The 22443-nt window shown below is 31.2% G+C and overlaps 1 protein-coding gene across 8 annotated transcripts in view; it reads left to right on the plus strand.

Annotated features, from left to right (window-relative positions):
• Nucleotides 1-16735, plus strand: part of LOC126762956 (protein alan shepard) — a 632879-nt gene extending 616144 nt beyond the window's left edge. For 5 of the 8 annotated variants that reach the window (XM_050480058.1, XM_050480059.1, XM_050480056.1 and 2 more), the window contains 3 exons: nt 872-1036; nt 1826-1998; nt 6309-16735. In XM_050480058.1, the coding sequence (XP_050336015.1) occupies nt 872-1036; nt 1826-1987 (327 nt within the window). In that variant the 3' untranslated portion in view covers nt 1988-1998; nt 6309-16735. The remainder of the gene's footprint in view (nt 1-871; nt 1037-1825; nt 1999-6308) is intronic. The other 3 variants (XM_050480055.1, XM_050480061.1, XM_050480057.1) reach the window with 2 other exon arrangements.
• The last annotated feature ends 5708 nt before the right edge of the window (nt 16736-22443 follow it).

The raw sequence follows: 22443 nt of genomic DNA on the forward strand, positions 1-22443 counted from the left end.
GCTCTCTAATTGACATTAGAGAGATTAAACGAACATAAAAAGGATGCAACAATCCAGAAATAAAATTATGTATCAATTCCAGTCCGTGTCAAGTTTGATCACAGTGGTGACGTAGTCTCCAAATACAATCGTTGCTCCATATTAAAAATATAGTTTCGAGAAATATACTATATGTTTAATGGTTTACTTGGTGATGGAATTGACCCAAACACTCCGACACAACAACGATCGCACAGGAAAGGATTTTTCACTATACTGCCCATTCAAAAGTGCTTTTAAGGCCCCAGGTCACATTTTAAGCCAAAATCATTAATTTTAGATCTACCCCCTATGTGCTTGGGTTGCAGTTAGGTTAGGTTAAAGACTGACCTATGTACTCCTCTGTGAAGGTATTGAAGAACTCCTGTGTTCGAACTAATAATTTAGCAAAACCAATAAAAATTTGCATAGGTGTTTAACTTCCATTCCCGCCAGTTCGGTTTGATGTGTGAAAGTATGCGCTCCCAAATGCTTAAATCTTGACCTCCCTAACGCGGGACAGTCAAGAAGGAAGTGTTGAGTTACTTCCACCTCATTTTCTTCCATATGGCGTTTGGTAAGATTCCCAGTCTTACAGCATGGACGCCAATAAGGCATTGGCCTGTTAAAAGTCCCACAACTAAGAAGAAGCTAGCCTTACCGAACGCAAAGAAATCACTAGGTCTCTTGCGATCGATCTTGTGCCAAAATTTCCTGCGATTATGGGCAGAGAAGGAGCCGCAGAGTTATTCTGGGGCAATTTGGCAATTTGTTTACTCTTTTCATATAATAAAAATGTTTACGTTCAAATATTAAAAATCTCTAACATGTTGTAATGTCTTCTCTCACACAGTACATACAAATGGCTGCTGCCCCACAATTGGGTGTCGCATCCTACAAACCAGACGCTGTAAATCAGGTGCAACCACGCGGCATCTCAATGATGGTCAGTGGTGATCCGTCTGTGCCATATGGACCAATGGTGCCACAATTAGCCACATTGCAAATTGGCAATTCCGTAAGTATAAACTATTAATCTAACATTTATTAATATTAGTGAATTTGAGTGAGTAGAAATTTCGAGTAGACTAACATTTTACAGAAAGTACATTCATTTTTGAAATATGCACGTTACGACCCGTTCAGTCAGACACTCGCATACATATATTTACTTATAGAAAAGTGAATAAAAATCCACATTCATACTGAGCACAAGTGACTTATGGCATTACAGCAATTGCTGAGCATTTTCGCAAACAAATTCTTTTTTCGAAGCACAAATCGATTTTTTTGTTGTGTCACAAAGTTTACCAAACATTCTATTGTATGTGTGTGTGTAAATAACACGTTTGGTTCAAGTTCAATTACAACAACACAATTTCGTATAACAGCACAAGAGTTTTATGAGATTGTAATTCAATGTTTTTATAAATTTGTATTTTTTGGTTTTTTTTTTGCGAAAACTTTTGCTGAAGGTGAAAGATGAAAGTTTTTTGCCATTATTTTTTTTATTTTTTTAAATGAAGAAACAATTTATTTTATTACATATAGTACTTAATAGTATACATAAACATGAAATAGCAAAAATTACATCATCCACCTTGTCCTCTATCCATTTCCATACACAAATTTTGTATATAAAATAATTGCAACTGAAATTCTAAATCAAAAATTTCTATGCATCTTTATCATCATCATCAAAGATCATGATCATGATCATCATCATCATCGTTCTGGCCATTAATAAGTGAATATTAACCGTTAAATATGAAATTTGTTTTTCTTTCTTTATTTGATTTTTTTATAGAATTTCTCTCCATCATTACAGTATATTAGTCCAACTTATCCATATTATGCACAACCAACAATTATTCCAACAATGCCAATGACAGATTCCGAACAGGCTAGCACAGCTGCATCACCCGATGAGGCATATACACAGTATCCACATCCAGCCGCTCCCAAATAGGTCATCGCGAGGTGAGTGCGTGTGACTTACAAACCAAACAAAAATTAAAAAAAATTTCGAGAAAATTTTTAAAAGTGCCTAAAATTAAACAAAAAATTTAACTTTTTATTATTACTTAATTTTTTTTATTATTGTTTTCTTTTTGCAAATAGTTTTATAGTTAAAATTAATTACTATTAAATTAATTAAAGCGCGTGTTTAACGAATACTTTGCACTCAGTAGTGAAAGTACATTATTTTTCAATTTCAATTTTAGTTTTTTTTTTTAATTTTTAATTTTTTTCTTAACAATTTGCATTGCTGGCGTTACTTAGTTAGCTTGTTGCGTGAGACGAAAAATCAGCAATTTTAATTGGCCACAAACAAACTGTATAGTGTGTTGTGATTTGTTGCATGTCAGCTAGCTGATAGCGTACTTTACCTTCCCATTTCCTGTTGACTTGTCATCCTAACCTATTGCTGAATTATTTTTTTGCTTATAATATTGAGAAAAATCATCAGCACTACAAGAGATACATGTGTATATCGTATATATACGAGGGTAACGCCTTAATGACTTAGCCTCACCACTCTTTAGGTCCACTCACGCTAGAGAAATTTACTATCGTGACGGCTGATATCAAAAAATATCCGTGTGGCTTTCGGAACCATCGACTTAATCTAAATCCACACCAAAGTTCAAAAAACAGTCTTAACAGTAAACCACAACCGTCGAACCTGTTTCGACGACGGGAAGGACTGTTCTATCGGTACGAAGAAGGTGTTCGTCGTTTTGTGGGATTCGTGATTTACTTCGACTACCTTGAGATGGGCGAAACGGTTACAGAAAGCCCGTTAAAGAAATTAAGAAGTACGTTTTTTTGGCGGCAGCTGTCAATTTCGGCCGCCGTAATACATCAGCAGCCAAGGATTAGTCGAAAAAGTACATTTCACCCGGCAAACCGACTTGGAAGAAGGCGGATGGACGGGCTGTTTTATCAGCCGGAAAGGGAATGGACACGGTTTTTTGGGACTCACAAAGTATTATTCTAGATCGACTACCCGGAAAAGGGTCACAGAAAAAATGGTATAATTTCAAAAAGAAACAATTTTTTTACCACGACAACGCACCGGCCCCCACCGGTGTCGCCACGACAAGATTGATCGAACTAGGCTGCGAACTGCTGCCGCGTTCACCGTATTCTCTAGTTTAGTATGATATTTTTTTGAGAGTTTCAAATATAAGAATCGGTCGCTGTGCAGAAATTTGAACGAATGAAGAGGCTGCACAGGAAGGCCTGCTTTGCAGACTCGCTGAAGTGAGTTTTTCGGCCGGATTAAATAACTTGGAGAATTACTGGAACAACTTTATCGAGCTAAAAGCGGACTGTGTTAAAAAATAAATCACTATTTTATTAAAATTTTCGTTTGTATTTTTGTAGGATATGTAATTATTGGGCTACCCTCGTATATATACACATACACATATATTTATGGCGTTTTTAGTACAATATTTTACGAATTATATTTTTGTTTTTTATTTCTTCATTTCAACTTTCATATTGTTTAATTTTCATAAAATGTTTGCGTTTCTGCCAACGTTAATCCAAAGCCCAGCTTTATTAAAATATCCATGCTCACACACACCCACACATACATTATTGCTTTGCCTTATTTCACGAACACGCATCGCGCTAATTTTCGTTTAATTAATTTCTGACACATATTCTCAGCGATTTTTCATTATTATTACTATTATTATTTTATTTCAAAGGCATATTTGCCTCACATTATGAATATGGTCCTTGTTCTCACCTGCCTTCCAAAGCATACAGTACCTTCGAAACTGCATACACACACACTCATACGCGTTATTTCCTCGCCACATATTCATTTTTTTTTGTCGTTTACTCTTTATCATATGCTCTTTGTCGTCATCTATTTTTTTCTATGCGCTGTGCTGTGCTTATTTGCTGCCTGCCGCCTGTTTGTGCTTGCCTACTTTGCTTGTCTGTTTGTGCTTATCTGCTCAGAAATATTGTGCATAGCTTCATACTTCACATACATACATATATTACATACACACGCATACGAGTACATGCATTCACATGCCCTCAATCATCAACTGAGCACTCAGTTTTCTATTCATATACCATATCATATTTTATTCGTCTACGCCACTGATTCATTTCGAGCATTCCATCACCTGCCTCAGCTCAGTTTGTAAAGATCGCATCGTCATTGGTATTATTTTTTTTGCTGTGGTTGTTTTTTTTTTGCTTTGCTTGTTAGTTAAGTTCTATGGAGGTTATGTTGCACGGTAGCGTTTGACGGTCATTACTATCATAATGCATATTATCCTGCGTGTCCTTCACACCTTTTCGGCACATCACCATTACGTTGGCATCACACCTAACAACGATAACGACGGTTACCAGTGCGTCCTTGATGGCATGAGCGTTCATCTCGTTTGCCGTTTCATATATAAATATGAGTTTATGTAGTCCATATTAGTGCTGTATTAGACTTATGTATGTCTACATACTTTGTATATGAGTATATGTCTTGACGCACGTCTTGTGCGTAATACGTGGTTTAAGCCATTATTATTTTAGTGCTATATATAGTATGTATGTATATATTAATTTTTGTTTTAATTTTCTGCAAACTCTTCATTATATAAGCATTCACCTATGTACCTTACTAAAAGATTTTTCAGCAGTATGAGTCCCATGAAATGATTGAGATTAGAGCAATCTAGAGTTTCCCAGAGAATCTTTTCGAGGAGTAATGAAAATTTTCATCAAACTTCCGCGGATAAAATATACTAAATTTTGAAGGTTTTGACGTTTTTGTATTTACATTCTGCATCTTTTTTTGTTCGACAACCGAAAAATATCTAGGTTTTGAACTACTTTAGAAGATGAGAGGTTATGTTAAGTTTGTGCCTGTTATTTGCTCAAAGCAATTGGTTATAACGAAGAACTCATATTGAATATTTCGAAAGTACTTAAGTGGACGAGAGCTAAAAGAAATATTTTAGTAACCGTTTGTTTAAAGGAAATACCTTATGAAGTCCTATATGGGAGTTGGGGTAACATCGACCCGATTTTTTCTATTAACTATTATCATGCCACTTACTAAAAAAATATTCCCTGGGTTTCATTAAGGCACTTCACAAACAATTACCAATCAAATGAAATAAAGCCAGCCAGATGTTCGAAAATCCTGTTTATATAGGGGCTAGATAAAGTTTTCGCTCAATTTTAACTATTTTAGTCACAAAGACACACTGTTAGGAGTGAAGCACGCTCTCTTATTTTCATTGGGATAATTCACATATTGACCGATATTTCCAGTATAAAGTCACCTGGAAGTTCAAAAATCTTTATATTAGATATATGCGGGCTGAGGGCAGTATTGACCCGATTCAACCCATTTTTGATACACAGAGATGATACACAGAGTTACTATTGTATATCCTATCCGATCCCTTGACCGACATTTTCGGCCAAAAGTCATCTATAGATACTGGGGTTCACATACATAGTCACCCGGATTTCTTCTCGGCATCCTGATCATTTATATATATATAACCCTATATCTATCTCGTTTAGTTTTAGGTGATACGTACAACCGTTAGGTGAACAAAACTATCATACTCTGTAGCAACATGTTGTTGCAAGAGTATAAAAATAAACGATAATAAGTGTAAAGCAGATTTTACAGCATTGAGGACAGCGGTTATATCACCTTAATCAGGGTGGACAGCAACGCGAAAAAAATTGGTCAAATTACTCATACGCCTAGGAAGTTACCAATGTTACTTATACGCCAAGGTGGCTACTTTAAAGCAACGGCATTATACGCAAAACAATGATTTCTCACTAAGATAAAACATTATTGTAATTTTTTTATAGTTTTGCTAATAATAATTTTTTAAAAAATTTAGCAAAAATTATATCAACTCAAAAATTAGGAAACTTAGTTCTATTATATTTAAATTGGTAAAATTAGTTTTAGATAGATACTGGCAACTGTGGGGTAAATATCGCGCAGTGAAAAATAATACTTTAAAATTCTCTGATTAAAAAATAGTTTATATTTGCTTTTTGTTGATAATGTTTAACTATTTGGCTGTAAGAAATGCAGAATGTTGTTTTGAAATTTGTTAAAATATTTATGAGTATGTACATATGTATATAAATCAAGCAAACTTTTCTCTTTCCCTTTGGCTTTGCAAATTTTTGAATATGCAAACAATTTTTTTCTCTTAATTTTTTTTTTCTTTTAAATTAAAAGTAGCTTAACGGTATTTAATTTCACAATTTTCCACTTGCAGATGTAATATTATGATGCCGCGATTGACACTCTAATGGGAGTTGGAAGTGGAATCGGATAAACGCGAACAACAACAACAACAACATAATAATATGCAACAGTAGTATAGACGATAATAATAACAACAACAATAACAAATATAAGCCACAAGTGGAAGGACAAAACGAATGAATACAAAACAATACAAATATTGCAACAACTTAAACAACAACCACAACAACTGTAACTGCAACAAGGAAATCGGCGACAACCAACAACAATAAAAACAAATAGAATATAAACCAAATAATAAAATAAAAATGCAAATATATAGCGAACTACGGGTTGCCACTACGAAAACAAGTGAAAGCAAATGATTTACAAATATTTAAAGCAGTTTTCTGCAACAACAAAGCAAATGTAAGAGAAGGCAACCAAAACAACTTGAAAATGTAACAAATGAAGTAAACAAAGGATTAAAATAATATTTTATATTTGTTTGCGAGAATAATGAATGCAAGTATGGCAACATTTTAAAACAAAGTTGAATAATTAAAATGAAGAGAAATGTAAAGACTAAGTTAAACATACACATACATATATACTTATAGAAATTGGAAAAAAACGCTGCAAACAAGAAGCGAAGCAAAGCGAAGGGAAAAAATTGCTAAAAGCGTTACATACATACATATGTACATTTGTAATTTGTTATAAGAAACGCTAATAGAAATGAAAGTGAAAAAAATCAAAGCGACATTTGTAATGAACAAGCTTATAACTAGCAACAAAAACAAAGGCTTGAAGCAGCGGGTGCATAATAATAACAATTAATAGCTTAATAAAGTAATAAACTATACACAAAATGGCGGCACACGAACCAGCAGTGGCTAGTAGACGAGACGAGACGAGAATCTTATGAGCAGGCAATATGATTGTATTTTTGAATATTTAAATAAACGAAGAAGAAGCGTTAGTCAAACACACTGTGCTGGCCGGTGGAAATTAACTAAAATAAAATAATAATAAATGAAATTGAAACATAAAAGAAATAAGATAAACGAAAAAATGGAAAAGTAAAAGAAATATGATTGAAAACCCGCTAAAAACATGCAAGGAATTTTGAATGTATTTATGTAATAGAGTACATTAAAGTATTTACATTTTGAATGAGCTAATGAAACGACGATGAATTGAGTGCATAAGTAGCAGACAAGGCATATGTAAAAGTAGAAAAAGTTGATAAGCTAACGGCGTAGTGGGGGTTTGGTGAAACCAATTTATTTATTTAATACTTAAAGTAGAAAACAAAAATGACCGTATGAGAGAAGTAACAAAGAAGATGTTGAAATGAAAGCAAAGCATACGTTGAGATGTTGTTGTAAAAGAAGAGGAAGTAGCTGAGAAAGCAGCGAAGCAAAGTTTACTGGAAATTTTACACATGATTGTTGAATTTCTTTGAGTTTTTCATTTTATAAATGACATTTAACCGTTATATTTTTATTTGTTACTTTTTGAAGAAGAAAATTTAAACACATATACATACATAATAGTTTGTAATGAAACTGCGAAATGCAGCAGCAAAGCGACGAGTATTTACATAAATAAGTGGCAATGCGGACCTAAAAAGTTCCAAATTGTCGGACAAGCAAGCGTAAAGAATGCAAGCCACACTAATACATAAATACTAATACATAAAAAACAAAGATACATTGTACTTTCCGTCTCCAACTGCATAAATACACATACACACACACGTGAACACATTTAATGTGTATGAAAATTTGTTAAATACATTTGTATGAAATGATTTCTTTTGCAAGACAAAAACATGAATACAAAAAAAAAAAATAAAAAACATAAAAAACTTTATATAAATGAATAAGTTGAAAAGATGATGAGACCAGCGGTTGATGATGGAGAATTGTTGAAGCGAAGGCAAACAGCATATTGGCAAATACAATTGTTTGCAACATTTGCAGGCGTTGCGTTACGTACATCATGTTACTTTACGTTAACGCACGTCACGTTACGTTACGTAAGTGTATACAGAAAGCAAATGCAGAGAACGCGTTAGCGCAAGCGCGGTCAGGTCTACCGGCATTGGCTGTTTTGAGCGTTCATTTTTTTAGGGAAGCAAAATAAAAATGGCGTAAACTAACGTTAATATTAATTTAAGTCAAGTCAAGGGCGGGGAAATAAGGACTAAATTGCATTTAAGAAAACAAAAATGTGAAATTAAAAATTAAAAAAAAAATTATTTTTTAATTTGAAAATGAGAGTTTATTATAATATGAACAAGCAGTTAGAGGGTATGTGCATAGAAAATGTGAGCGAACGCGAGAGCGAGCGAGAGCGATAGCGCAATTTAGAAAGAGTCCAAAAAAAATCACGAAATTGAACCGTTAGTATTGGCATACTTAGCTCGAAAATGTTGCAAAAGCAAAGCGCATACAGCATGCTAACGGCAGGTGGCGCATGCGCGTTGAATGTATGTGTTGCTTAAGGACTCAATTTTGTAGCGAATAAAGCAGTTTTTGCTAAGAAAGAAAAACACATACAACAAAAAACAATAAAGATGTTTAAAAAAGTGGAAAAATGAAATTGTAGAATTTTTTACATACAATGCAGAAAAGCAAAAATAAGTAGTGCATAGCCAAAAATTAAAAAAAAATTAAATAAATAAAAAAGGAAAATAAAAGAAATAACAAAGTAACACAGTAGAAAACTAGTGCTGGATGAAAAAACATGGCAGAAGCAAATGAAAGCAAAATGGCTTAAATGCGGTGTTAACTGAAAATGTAGTTTTAGTAGTTAAAAAAGGGGAATAAGTGCATAGACTAGATTTATGTGTGTAAGATAATTGCTGTAGCATTAGTCCGTAATAAATTGCATATACATGCATATATGTATGTATATTTATATACATATATACAATATATGTACATAAAAATGAGAGAGAAATAAATTGTTTCTATTTTTAGCACTCTTCAGTTACTTTGCTCTAGCTTTAAGCATACTCTCTTTGTTAAGCATTAGCGTTTTTCCTCCGCTCCCCTTTTATTCTTAAGTATTATTAAGACTTTACCGTTTTTAGTGAGTAACTGAAAAATTTAAACTGAATTAATGACGCATTCAAAACAAAATAAAAACTAATATAAAAAATTTAATAAACAAAATAATAGTAGCAGAAAACGTATTATGTGTAAGCAGTAAAAATAAATAACAACAATAATAAAAATGTAATTTGAGGCGAAATTTGTGAGCAAACACGAGTTTACTGTAATTTTGCGCGCTAAAAGTAAAGCTACATTTTTTTTCTAATTTTTCTAATGTGATTTTGAAATGCAAAACCGCAAAAAATTTAAATAAAAATAAATTATTTAAAAAAAAGAGATAATTTTTTTAAATAAAAATTATGATTTTAAATAAAAAAGATGATTTTGAAAAATATTACTGAGTTTCTTTAAAGTCTATTCTTAAAGTTTTTTATAATCTTAATTGAAAAATCCAGCATTGTACCAAATATTTTGTAATAATTAATGAAATTAAATTATAAAATAATAGTAATGAAATTAAAAAAATTATAATTTTTTACCATTTTCAAACTAAATTTCAATTGTGTTTTCAAGCAATGCAAAATCCATTAGAAAACTTTAGTAATATTATTGAGCATTATATGCCATTTTTTTATTTGTAAACTACTGAAATTCATGCAAATGTATAAAAGAGACAAAACAGGACAAAAAATTAGATTGCAATTTAAAAAAGTTCTTCGAAATATTTTTTTGACTTTTGTTTGAGTGTATTTGTTTTAATAGAATTAAATTTTACGAAAAATAATCATTTTTGAATATAATAATATTTTCAAAATATAATTATTCATAAAAAATTTTTATTTTTTTTAAATATTAAAAATTGCTTTTAAATAATTTAATTTTAATTTTTAAATTGTTTTCTAAGAAATTAATTTTTTTTTAATTTTCCTGGAAAATTTTTTTTTTATATTAAAATTTTTTTTAAATAATTTTTTTGAAAAATATTTTTAAAAATATTTTAACACATTTTCTGAAAAATCATTTTTTGAAAAAAATATATTTTTTTCTAATAATTTTTCAGAAAAATATTTTTTTAAATATTTTTTTTTTGTTGTTTAGTTGCAATTTTAATAGCGAAGAAAAACTGGGGCAACAAACACTCATGCAATTGACACCAAATATTTATGTGGAACTAATTATTTTGGATATGAATATTGAAATAATTTTTATTAAAATATTGTTTAGGATTTTTCTTTTACGTTCTATAGCTGCTCTCATTCAAATTAATAAAACTTTTCCTCTCTTTTGGTTTATTATAAAACATTTAGTTTAAGTAAAAATAAAATAAATAAATATGGCCAAGTAATAACAAAAGCAAAAAATGTTATTATTTTTGTATTAAAATTTTTTAATAAATATTTTTTGTTTGTTCATGTTTTTATTATTTTTTAGTATAATATGTACATGCATATTTTACTTATATCAATAATTATTATTTTTAATTAATTTTGTTGTTTTTGTAAAACTTTTAAGCGTAGCATTTTTTATTTATTTATATGCACTTCGAGAGTTGACTACAAAAGTTCTCAAATAGTCACTCAAATGGAGTGTAATGTGCTAGACGCAGTTTTCTAAACTAAAAAAATATTTAGCTTATAGCTTAAATAATTTAATTATTATTTTAAACAATTGTATCCAAAATTAAAAAAATTACTGTTTCTACAATAGTTGGAAAAGGAATTCTCTGCTAAATATTTAATTGGAACCACTGCAGATGTCAAATGCATTGAGCTGATACTGCTGTGAACAAGATATACTTTTTATTGTTTTAATTAATTTAATTTTATTTTTACTTATTTTTTAATATTTTTATTTTATTTTTTTTAATAAATTTTTTTTTATTATTTTTAAACATTTTTTTTTTTTAATTTTTTAATTGTACCTACTTTTTAGGTATTTACACCGTAGCTGTGTTTTTCTTTGTACTCGAGGGGGTGAAATAGTGTTTAGTATACACAAAAAGACTAGTTTGGCATAAGAAAATAAAAAAACAAAAAACAAATTTATATGAAACAAACACAAAAAGTAATTCATGAAAAACTAATTGTATTAAAAAAATTGTAGTTTTTTAAAAGCAGAAAAGCAGTGGAAATTAGTAATAAATTTAAAATGAATGAGAATATTGTATTTGAACAAGAAACATAAAAAAGTAGTGAACCAGTAAATTTAGTAATAAAAATTGCTAATAAGCGTGCGTTAAAATTTAAGTAAACCAATAAATGATAACAAATAAACAAGAAGAAAGTAGTTTTATATGAAAGTTGAAACAAAGAAACTAAATAAACAAAAGTAACAACTGACTTGTATTAGTAAGAAAGAAATTGAAAAACCAACAACAACAACACAAAACCGACACACATTAATTATTTAATTGATTATAGCGAATCTAATACGTTAACTGCAAATAATGAGTTATTGAACTTAAAAGAAAACTTTGAAAAACTGCTTACAACAACAATAGTTACATACAAAAAGAAAAGCAAAAATTAATTGTTATAATTTTTAATTTTACGTTTTGTGTCTAGTTGCATTCGAATGCTTTGCTTTAAAGTTAATAAAGAGAAATAATAAATTTTAATATGAAAGTACATGATACTGTGTTACTAGAGATTGTTTGTATTTGTGATTTAAATTTTAAATGGAACTAAAATAAAATTAATTTTGAAAAACCAAGCGCTGCTAGCAAATAAATTCAAATAATTTCCAAAACCAACAGGCGTATTTACATGGTTAAAGTATTAAAGCAAAACCTGCCTAGATATGACCAACTGACACCCCGAGTTATTACAAATTTCCCCCAAAGAACGCTGCACATGCGCTTGATTTCATTTCATCATTTCCAACACTGTTTTCTTCCAACTGCACCAAATTATTTTATAGCAAAAATATTTATTTCTTAGCGAATTTCTAAAGGAGCTTTAATAACTTTCCACAACAAAGCACTTCCAGTATATAATAGAGGGAATGGAAATTAAAAAAAAATATGTAAACATTTGATAATTAAAACTGGCAAGCAAAGCCTATAAAAATTTTTATATAGTTTCTAACTAGCGTGCATAAAACAAACCACAACATTCCAAAATGCATTACTTGTAACCCTTTTGTTTGGCAGAACAAAAAATATTTCAAATCTATATTTAGATTACAAATACAATAACCAAAATTTATGATCCTCTAACTGCACTATCCGTGCAACAAATGTCTTCCTTTTATATATATATTGAATTCAAAATAACCATTATAGCAAAGAATTCATATACAATAAAGAATGATATTTTTAATATATATACATATTATCTAATTATATACATACGTACATATGTACATAAATTTATGTATTTTTAGGCACATATACATAAAGACTTTAAGGATCATAAATAGCCAATACTCAAACTTTTAGCCAAAAAAAAACGTTATTGGTTTGCTACAATTTCGAGAAGTCGTTTGAATGGACTAATAAATTTTAAAGCTCAAATGCCTATTTACATATTCTAAATGTTTACATAATATAAGTTCTAAACTCCAAAATCCCTTACATATAGTAGTTTTTTGCAAATTTTATGATTTTTTCAAAGCTATGGCAATCGCTTACAAAAACCCTGAATAATGATGCTTAGAAAGTGTAGAAAGAAAAAATTATTAAGTTCCTTTCATCGTTAGCATGCCACCAGACACTGTTTATCAAGTAAATGCTATAAAATTGCAAATTAATTGCATATAAACTCACCGAAAGGTGTATGGAAGACTCATTACGAAAGCTCGCGGTAGAAATTATATGAAAGTTTGGTTTGCGAATGAAAGCACTGTTGGCTTTATGAAAGTTTCAATATAAAATTCGGTTGAAAAACTTCTGAAAGTTTGCCTTGCGAATGAAAGCATCGAAAGCTTTATGAAAGCTCGATACAAGCGGTTAAATAATTTCGAGACGTTTGAACACTATAAAGACCTTAGTGCTTCAACTCGCCAATCCTGCTTGAATATTAAAATTCCATCAGGCTTATAAAAGTTCCATAATGAAAAAATGCAGTTGAAAACATATGCAATTTTGGTTTGCGAATGAAAGCACCGTTGGTTTTATGAAAATTTCAATGAAATCATTGAAGCTTCAGTATGAAAGCTCGGAAGTTCGAAAATTTGTGAAAGTTTGGTTTACGAATGAAAGAACGCAAAGCTTTATCATATACATATTTTAGCTTCTGTATGAAAGCACGCAAATTAAAAAAACACATAAAAGCATAATTTGTGATTGAAAGCAACGTAAGCTTTATGAAAGCTACAATATAAGAGCTGCTGTTAGCTAAAAATTATTTCAAAATGAAAAATTACCTTCAAAAAAAGCTTAGGGCGACAGATTGAAACCCACCCGTTAACAAGTCGAATGAAATGAAAATCACAAATACAAATCTAATCCTCAAAACAGTTCCATTGATGTGCAATTTTGTTTGTAACCTGATTTTATACATTTTTATTGTATTTGTAATTTAACGTTTGCAAAGCAAATTTCAAAACACTTTTCGTATTGCAAACGTGCTTGACACTTCGATTTCTTAACTTTTTGTTATTGTTTTTTAAAACACTAGTGTTGTTCTTGTAGAAAAAGATGAACGTGTTTAAAGCTAGTAATTTAAGTAAAATTAAAATTAATTTATTTGTAACAGATTTTCTGCAGGCTAACACACATTTGTTAAGAAAATTTGTGCGAAAACGAGAACCACAAATAAAAAGAAAAACAAAAAAAAGGAGCAAATAAATTGCAGATGCAAACAAAAGTATTTTTTGAAGAACACACGTTAAAAACGAAGAGAAAAAATAAAAACGTTTAGTCTAATTAAGAGGACAGAACAAACAAAAGTTGCAAAAACCAACAACAAAAACAAAAACAAATAGCGTCAGCAAAAATGATGAAAAATCCTTAGTTTAAGAAATATTAGTAGTAAATAGAAATGAATGAAAGAAACGTAGCCATTAAGTATACAAATAAGTCAAAACTCGATTATAAGCATTAACGTAGAAGAAGAAGAAGAAGAGCAAAATAGTAATAAAAAATCATACGTTGATAAGAAGTGGTACCAGTAGCATAGTTGGCAAATGAAAATAGAGCAAGCAGAATGGCGTACTGTTAGCAACATACTTATATACAAACGTGCGACCATCGGCGAAAATATGAGAGAAACAGTAGAAATTGAAAAGTAAATGCGTGGAAACGAAGTAAAATAAGAAAATGTAGTATGTAGCATGTAGAAAGTAGCAAAAGGTAGATAGAAGCAAGTAAGCGAGCAACTGGCATTCTTTAATTGATAAAATCAATTTAAAAAAAAAACTAATAATTTCTACGCCACACGCCCACAAGACCACGCGCATATAGTATAGTATGAAGGTGCATGTGTCGAGCGCAGTTTTGCTTACAAACCTAAAAATCGACAACATTTCGTATAAAAGTATACACTTTGCATCTAATAACTATATATAATAATTGCTTTTGGTGTGTCCTTTTTTCTTGCTTAAAAAATATGAATTCTATATTTAACAAAAGCGAATTGCAATTGTGAAGGATAACTTGTACGTTTTAAGAAAACACTAATGGTATTCGCAATAGCTTGTAAAAACTAAGCTTGTCATTATTTATGTGTTTAAAAATTGAAAAGTGGATTGTAAACCACGATATATTAAAGATGGCAATGGATGAGTTCAACTTACTACACAAGCTGTAACTTAAAGTTTTTAAAAATTTAACACAATTTGTATTATATTACATTTTAAAAAATTTTAATACAATTTTTTTTCTAAAAAAAAAATTATTTCTAGTATTTGAGTCATGTTTCAAGTCAAATGTCGTTTTTCTATTTTAATTGTATTTTTGTACCTATATTAATATTGATTTATAATATTAATTTATAAAATAATTATTAAAATTGCGATTTTTATTTTTTATTATTCAAATAATTATTATAATTCCGATTTTATATATTTCATGGATTGATATTAATATTAAAAATTAATTCAACAACATAAAAATTGAAATTTGATATTTTTGTATTGATTTTTAATAACTATTAAAAAAAAACTATTAAAATTGCAATTTTATATTTTGAATATAATCTAATTTATTAAGTTATACTTAAAATTGCATTTTTTAATATTTAATTGCAATTTAATATTTTCGTATTGATTTTTACTAACTGGGATTTTATTTTTTATATTTCTTTATTGTTTATTTTTTAATTTTATATATTTGTTATTTTTTTAATATTAATTTCTCAAAGAATTATGAAAAATACTTTTTTAAATTTAATTGCTATTTAATATTTTTGTATTGGTTTTAGGTATTTATTTTCCAAATAATTACTCTAATTTCAATTTATATATTTTTTGATTTTTTTTTAGTAATAATTTCTCTAATAATTATTAAAAATTTATTTTGTATTTTTTGGCATTGATTTTTAATATTAATTTATCATTTTGTTAATTTTTTAAACTATTGTTCAGAACAGCAATGAGATCAAAATCATTTTGAATTTTAGATTTCCGGAACGAAAAATTGAGTACAAACTTGACTCGGGAGCTCAAATTTTTACCAGGCGGAAGCATATTGCGTTTACCATTAGAGCGACTTATAAATTTTTGAAGCCTTTCGCTTTCTATTCTCAAAACTTATTAAAACAAATTTATAGAGCTTTAATTAGTTGCTAATTCTTAAAATCAAAACCGAAAGCCTAAATTCAATTGGCGAAAGCAAACGAAATGCATTTTTGCGAGTGTGGCTGGCATATAATTTTTTTTTTTCATAAAGAAAAGTAATTTTTTAACAGTAGCATTAAAGTAGACAGTTGCGTTAACGGTAACTTGGAAAAAGTTGACCAACAGATAGGTAATACCAACAACAAATCTGGTTATTACGATGAGAAGCAGCGGTTTTCTGCATACATGCGCATAAATAATATATTTACTTAAGTGAAAATTGAAACATTGAATTTGTGAACATTTCAAGTTTGTTAAACAGATGAAAATGCATGCAAGGTAAATGATATGTGAAGAGTGACCGTAGTATATACATACATACACATAAGTAGTACATAAAAAATCTCTGTAAATGGATAACATAGGCGTAACAAGTAAAAAAGTGAAACAAAAATGAAAAAGTGAAAATAAAAACTGTAACAAAAACAACAACAAAAAACGAAAATGGAAAAACAAAAAACAAAAACAAATAAAAAGCGTGTAAGCTGCGCGCACGCATTGTTGCTTGAGCATTTGATTTACCTTCTAATTTGCAAATGAAAGATTTATGCTAAAAATGCTTACAAACATTAAAACAAATCCAAATAAAAAGAACTCATAAACCTAAAAGTGAAAATTCTTTGTTCTTCTTTGTCTCCACTATCTACCGTGTACATTTTCTACAACAACGTTGTGAGCTTAACCACAATTAACATCACGCCTTTTAGTTTTTGTATTTTCTCGCTTTAAATTATTAAACATTAAATTTGTATGTATTTTATAAGTTTAGTTATTTACAACTTTAATTGTGTTATGTTATTATTATTATTATTTTTTGTATTTTCTTTGATTTATTTTTAAGTAGATAATTTATTTTTAATTGAAATGTTTAATTGCTTGGCTGGAGCTTAGTTTAAGCATATTAATTTTTAGTAGAGCGCTAGCTTTTACAAGCGAAAACTTTAAATTAATTTTTTAATTCATGTTAAATGCAAGCAAAGTAATGTAAGTGCGTTTTAATTTTAAGATTTTGTTTTTAATTTTTAGCAATTAAATTAAATTAAAAATTAAACAAGAAACACAAAATTTGATTTTTTTGTAATATTTTTCCATAATGTGTATTATTTTTATTGATTAGGAGGCGCTGTCACTTTTCTCTAATTTTTACTGTTTTAAAAAATGCAAGCTTTGCTGTTTAGTCAAGCAGTGGGCTAATTCGACCAAATCTAACGGCAACCGATATTGTACTTTTATAGGGTCAGATCAGTATAGAGCCCTTGAATAGGTCTAATTTTAACAGTTTATTCTGGAAGCAAGGAAACTAAGTTACTTTCAAGATTTATTATACGAGGTGCATTCAGAAAATAATGAGACTTCTTCCTATTTCTAAAAATATAGATGTAAATCCCTGAAAGAGCTAAAAGCTATTCCAAAAGTCAAGTTTGAGAAGTGTTTCGACGATTGGAAGAGCGCTAGCATAAGTGCATAATATCGAATGGGAACCACTTTGAAGGCAACAACATTTATGTAGACGAATGAATAAATGCCACTGGACTATTAGGTCAATCGTGTACACAACTTTAATTTTTAACGTAAAACCTGGCAGTAAATAGTTTGTTCAAAAGTTTTAATAATAACAAAAACAAGTAAGGAAGAGCTAAGTTCGGGTAGAAGAGAACGTTTCATACACTCGCAACTTGCAAGGATTAGCGCCAGGCAAGTACCTCCAGTTACATAAGGTTTGTTAGTTATATGAGGGCTGGGATTAGTTTCCATCGGATTTTATTTATACTAAGAATCAATAAATCAATGTTATTAGAAAAACACGCTCTCTCAATTTTGTTAAAATAATGGGTTGTCAAAAAAGTCTTGCGGTATTTTTATTGAATTTTTTTTTTTTTATTGAAATTGAAATGAATTTTTGATGACTCTTGACCGATGCTACGACTGCTACTATGCCGGTCTCTTTCGACCAATTCAGCGATTTTATCACAATTTTCGACGACAGGCCTTCCGAAGCGTGGCGCATCTTCGACCACCTCTACACCAGAACGAAAACGTTGAAACCATCGTTGTGCGGTGGAAATGGAAACTGTATCGGGTCCATAAACTGCACAAATTTTATTGGCGGCTTGAGATGCATTTTTGCCTTTATCGTAGTAGTACTGTAAAATATGCCGTATTTTCTCTTTATTTTGCTCCATGTTTGCAACGCTATAACTCACGAACGACTTAAAAGAAACGACAATCAATCAAACACGTGTTAGCGCATGAAATGAGCTTTCCAAAAAGGTATATGCTAGACCCGATGCGACGAATAAAACTAGAACTATTTCAACCAGTTTTTGACACAAAGACATACTACCATCAGGAAAGAATTGTCTCACACATTGACCGATATTAGAGCTGGTATATTAATTCACTCCTGATTTGTAAACTGGAAAGTGAAAGTTTCTAATGGAATTTAAAATTGTGTACACTGTAACATAATATATGAATGTTAGAGGAATGTCACTTACCATATATGGCCGAAATCAGTCAGGCGGGTCCCGAGATATGTGATTTAACCTAAAAATGTGTGGTTCCACAACACCAATGGTCCAATTTTTACCGCGGCTCCCAGAAAGCCCTCCCTTATCAACTAGGTAGTAAAATTTAATGTCTCTGGTGAATTTTATTATATAATATATTTATCGCGCTTTTAGTACTTTTTAACATTACCGTTATCTGAGGAGTGAGCGGGGTTATCATCTGATTTCATTCATTTTCACACTGGCAATAGGAATTCTTATAATAGAATATTTGCACTAGGCGAATTTAGTTTTTTAGTTGTTTAGGAGATATGTACATTAAACTTATTATAGAGCGAGCCACTTCTTCAAAAAATTTTTCCTACAGATGCACTTTGCTATTGCGATTGTCTGCACCAAGTTAGCAGTGCGCCGATTACGCCCATCTGCGAACTCGATATTTTTCTTTTCCGTGGAACGTGCATACCGAGTTTTATCAAGACTCAAGTTACAGCTTGCACGGACGGAAGGACAGCCGGAGAGCCAGTCACCCTGATTTCGTCTCGACATCCTGATCATTTATATATATATATAATCCTATATCTATGTACATATATCGATAACTTTTAGGTGATACGTTCAACCAATAGGTGAACAAATCTATTATACTCTGCAAGAGTTGCAAGAGTATAAAAAAAGAGATAAGGTTACAGGAAAGCTACGATTAAAATTTCAAACAGACGCATTCAACAGTTTTTGAAAACCATCGGCGCTCGGTAGTATCGAGAAAGAGACGTTAAATTTTAGGTGCTGAACTGGCTGACTTGTTCGCCAATTGAATTCTATTGACAACAAATCGCCTTAGAAGCAAAAATTAATTTAATTTGAAATCTAAATAAAAAAATATAAGAACATAATTAAAACCAAAATGTTTTAATATTTTTATATGGTTGGAATTTTTCATCATATGAGTGATGAAAAAGGGATGTACTTGTAGTAGTAAAGGAATAAAAGGTAAATAAACTTGTTTTTCATCGTAAGTATCCATATTCATAATTTCTTATGTCTACCACTGGAGCGATGGGCCTCCAGCTGATTATGTTAATTGATTTGGATAAGAAAGTGAGAGGTAGAAATCTAATGGTAATGGAGATATAAAGCCTTTAAGCTTTGAGCCGACTTTGATATTTTATGGTCAATAAAATCCAGTGATTACGCTGATTACCCATTTATCACCAAGTATCTTAGAAAGAAACGGCTGATAGACGGCTACAGGTTGAATAAAAAAAATTAATTAGTAGTTAAGCAGACGGAATATCTACTGGCGCTCTAACTACCTAATACGACATCGACAATTCTGCTTTAACTAAAAACTTTGAATTTTGGAAAATGTCGACTAAAATTATTCCTCCGCGAATGATATCACACAATTTAGAAAAAATAGGAATTTCAGCTTGCCAAATCTGGAGAATACAGTAAAAGAGGCAGCATAACCTCTATGAGCCACTGCATTATTATGGTAGAAAAGCAATTTTTTCTTCGCCAAACGAGGACGTTTCTTCTTCAATTTGCCGTATAATCGACTCAATAATTTGGCATAGTAGATCACCGTGATTCATGCCGGATATGACCACGTGGGGTTTTGATGTCTACGGCCTTAGCTTACTAGGGCACCTTCAATAGGTGCAAGCTGAACTTTTGACACGTTATCCTCATCTATTTGCGGAACACCAGAACATGACTTATCAAAAACCGACATGCAATCCCACTGAAACTCTTTAAACGAGTCAGTATATACAGCATTCGATCATGGATCACGCGTTCGAACGCTCTTTGGTTTCATTACATGATCTCTCTAAAAATATCGAATCACCGACGGATATTACTATTTTTCCATTTCACTAATAAATAAACGAGTACATATCTGAAATATCTAATAAACAAACTTGACGTTGTCGTAAGTGGCACACTATTCATCACCAGTAACCATCCACTTCAGAAATTAATCGATATTGGTGTGATTCAACAACAAACTTATGGGATTGCGGTCAGTGAGGCTCGTGTGACACACATACCTTGAGCTTCTTTGTATCTACTCTTATTTAAATGATTCCCAAATTTTTTTTGTACAATGTTTTGCTCCTGGGCTATTGAAAGCGTGCTGTCGGACCAAATGATTTCCATTATTTTGTCGCTTTTTCGATAATTAGATTTTGGTGCATCTTTGACATTAAAACTACTGGCACGGAATCGACCATAATTGCTAATCACCACCTGGCTTGCGATTTCTTCTTTATCGAAGAAAACTTTCTTGTTGTAAAGTTTTTTTTTTGGGAGTTTACTTTACCAAGAACACAAATATTTGGGTAGCACAAAGCGATCAGTGAAGGTTGTGAATTTATCCAAATCTTACTCATGCGAGACGTTCATCCTCCCCTGTTAATGGTGATAACATCGAAAAGACATCACAGAGATAACAGAGGGTCCCAACATCTTTATGGGTTTACTCAACCATTTTGGTTAATATTTAGGATATAAAGCGCCCCATTTTATACTCGTACGAAAAGAACTAAATCTTGACAACGCATCTGAGGACCCTACATTCATCATACCTATTACAATTGGTAAAAAGCAGGGTTTATGGTGTTGAGAAGGGTTTATGAATAGTTTTTTTGTCAGCCTGTGTCAAGACTAAATATCTCCTGTCATCAAGCAAACAGGTATCACACTCGCCACTTGGCTCCCACGTCACTGTTGACAGTCATAACTTCGAAGTCGTAGATAATTTGGTCCATCTTGGAATCAACATTAACACCAACAACAACGTCGGCCACGAAAACCAACGCAGAATAATTCATGTCAATAGGTCTTGCTTCGTACTGAGTAGGCAAATGAGAAATAAAGTCCTCTCTCGACGACAAAAGACCAAATTCTAATAGTCGCTCATCATCCCCGTCTTGCTATATGGTGCAGAGGCATGGACGATGACCACATCTGATGAGTCGACGTTAAGAGTTTTCGAGACAAAGGTTCGGCGGAACCGTAGTCGATGGAACGATGAGCTGTACGAAAAATACGACGACATTGGCATAGTTCAGCGAATTGAGATACAGCAGACATGCTGGCTAGGTCATGTCGTCCGAATGGATGAAAACACTCCAGCTCTGAGAGTATTCGGCGCAATGTACGCCGAGGAAAACAGAGGAAGACCTCCACTTCGTTGGAAAGACGAGGTGGCGAAGGATCTGACTACACTTGGAATCTCCAATCGGATTGCGATGATGTCAGCCAATACTCTTTTGAGAACATCACCCAGCTGGGCAGCAGCACCTTCCCGTTTAAGGGACCGGACATTCCAGGGCCATGCACTTAGTCCTTTACACGTTTGAAGGGGTCGTCATCATATGAAGCTATTTTTTTTTCTTTTCAATGGTAGCGTTTTTTACGTGGCGGGTCCCAAACCCAGTGCACAACCCTGGAACATAAGGTATAAGGAATTTGTACAAAACTATTTTTAGTCGTTTTAGGTAAGGTACAAGGTATTGTAATAGATAGTCACACTCAAAGATAAAAATTCTGTATATTACACAGATGCATACACCAATGTGTGTAATGTCCTGTTCACCATTTATGTATACGCAATCGTACTGCTACTTCACTACTTGTATGTATGTGGTGTATAAAGAATACATATGTATATACATAAGTATGTATAAAAAACATACACAAATATATATGCATGGAAAAGTAAAAGCTTACAATGATGTCTATTTGAAGTTCGTTGACTTTCGCATCCTCTACCACAATGAAAGCATTTCCAAAATACTTTTACTGA

The sequence above is a fragment of the Bactrocera neohumeralis genome, chromosome 6 (genome assembly GCF_024586455.1).
Source record: "Bactrocera neohumeralis isolate Rockhampton chromosome 6, APGP_CSIRO_Bneo_wtdbg2-racon-allhic-juicebox.fasta_v2, whole genome shotgun sequence".
NCBI classification, from domain to species: domain Eukaryota; kingdom Metazoa; phylum Arthropoda; class Insecta; order Diptera; family Tephritidae; genus Bactrocera; species Bactrocera neohumeralis.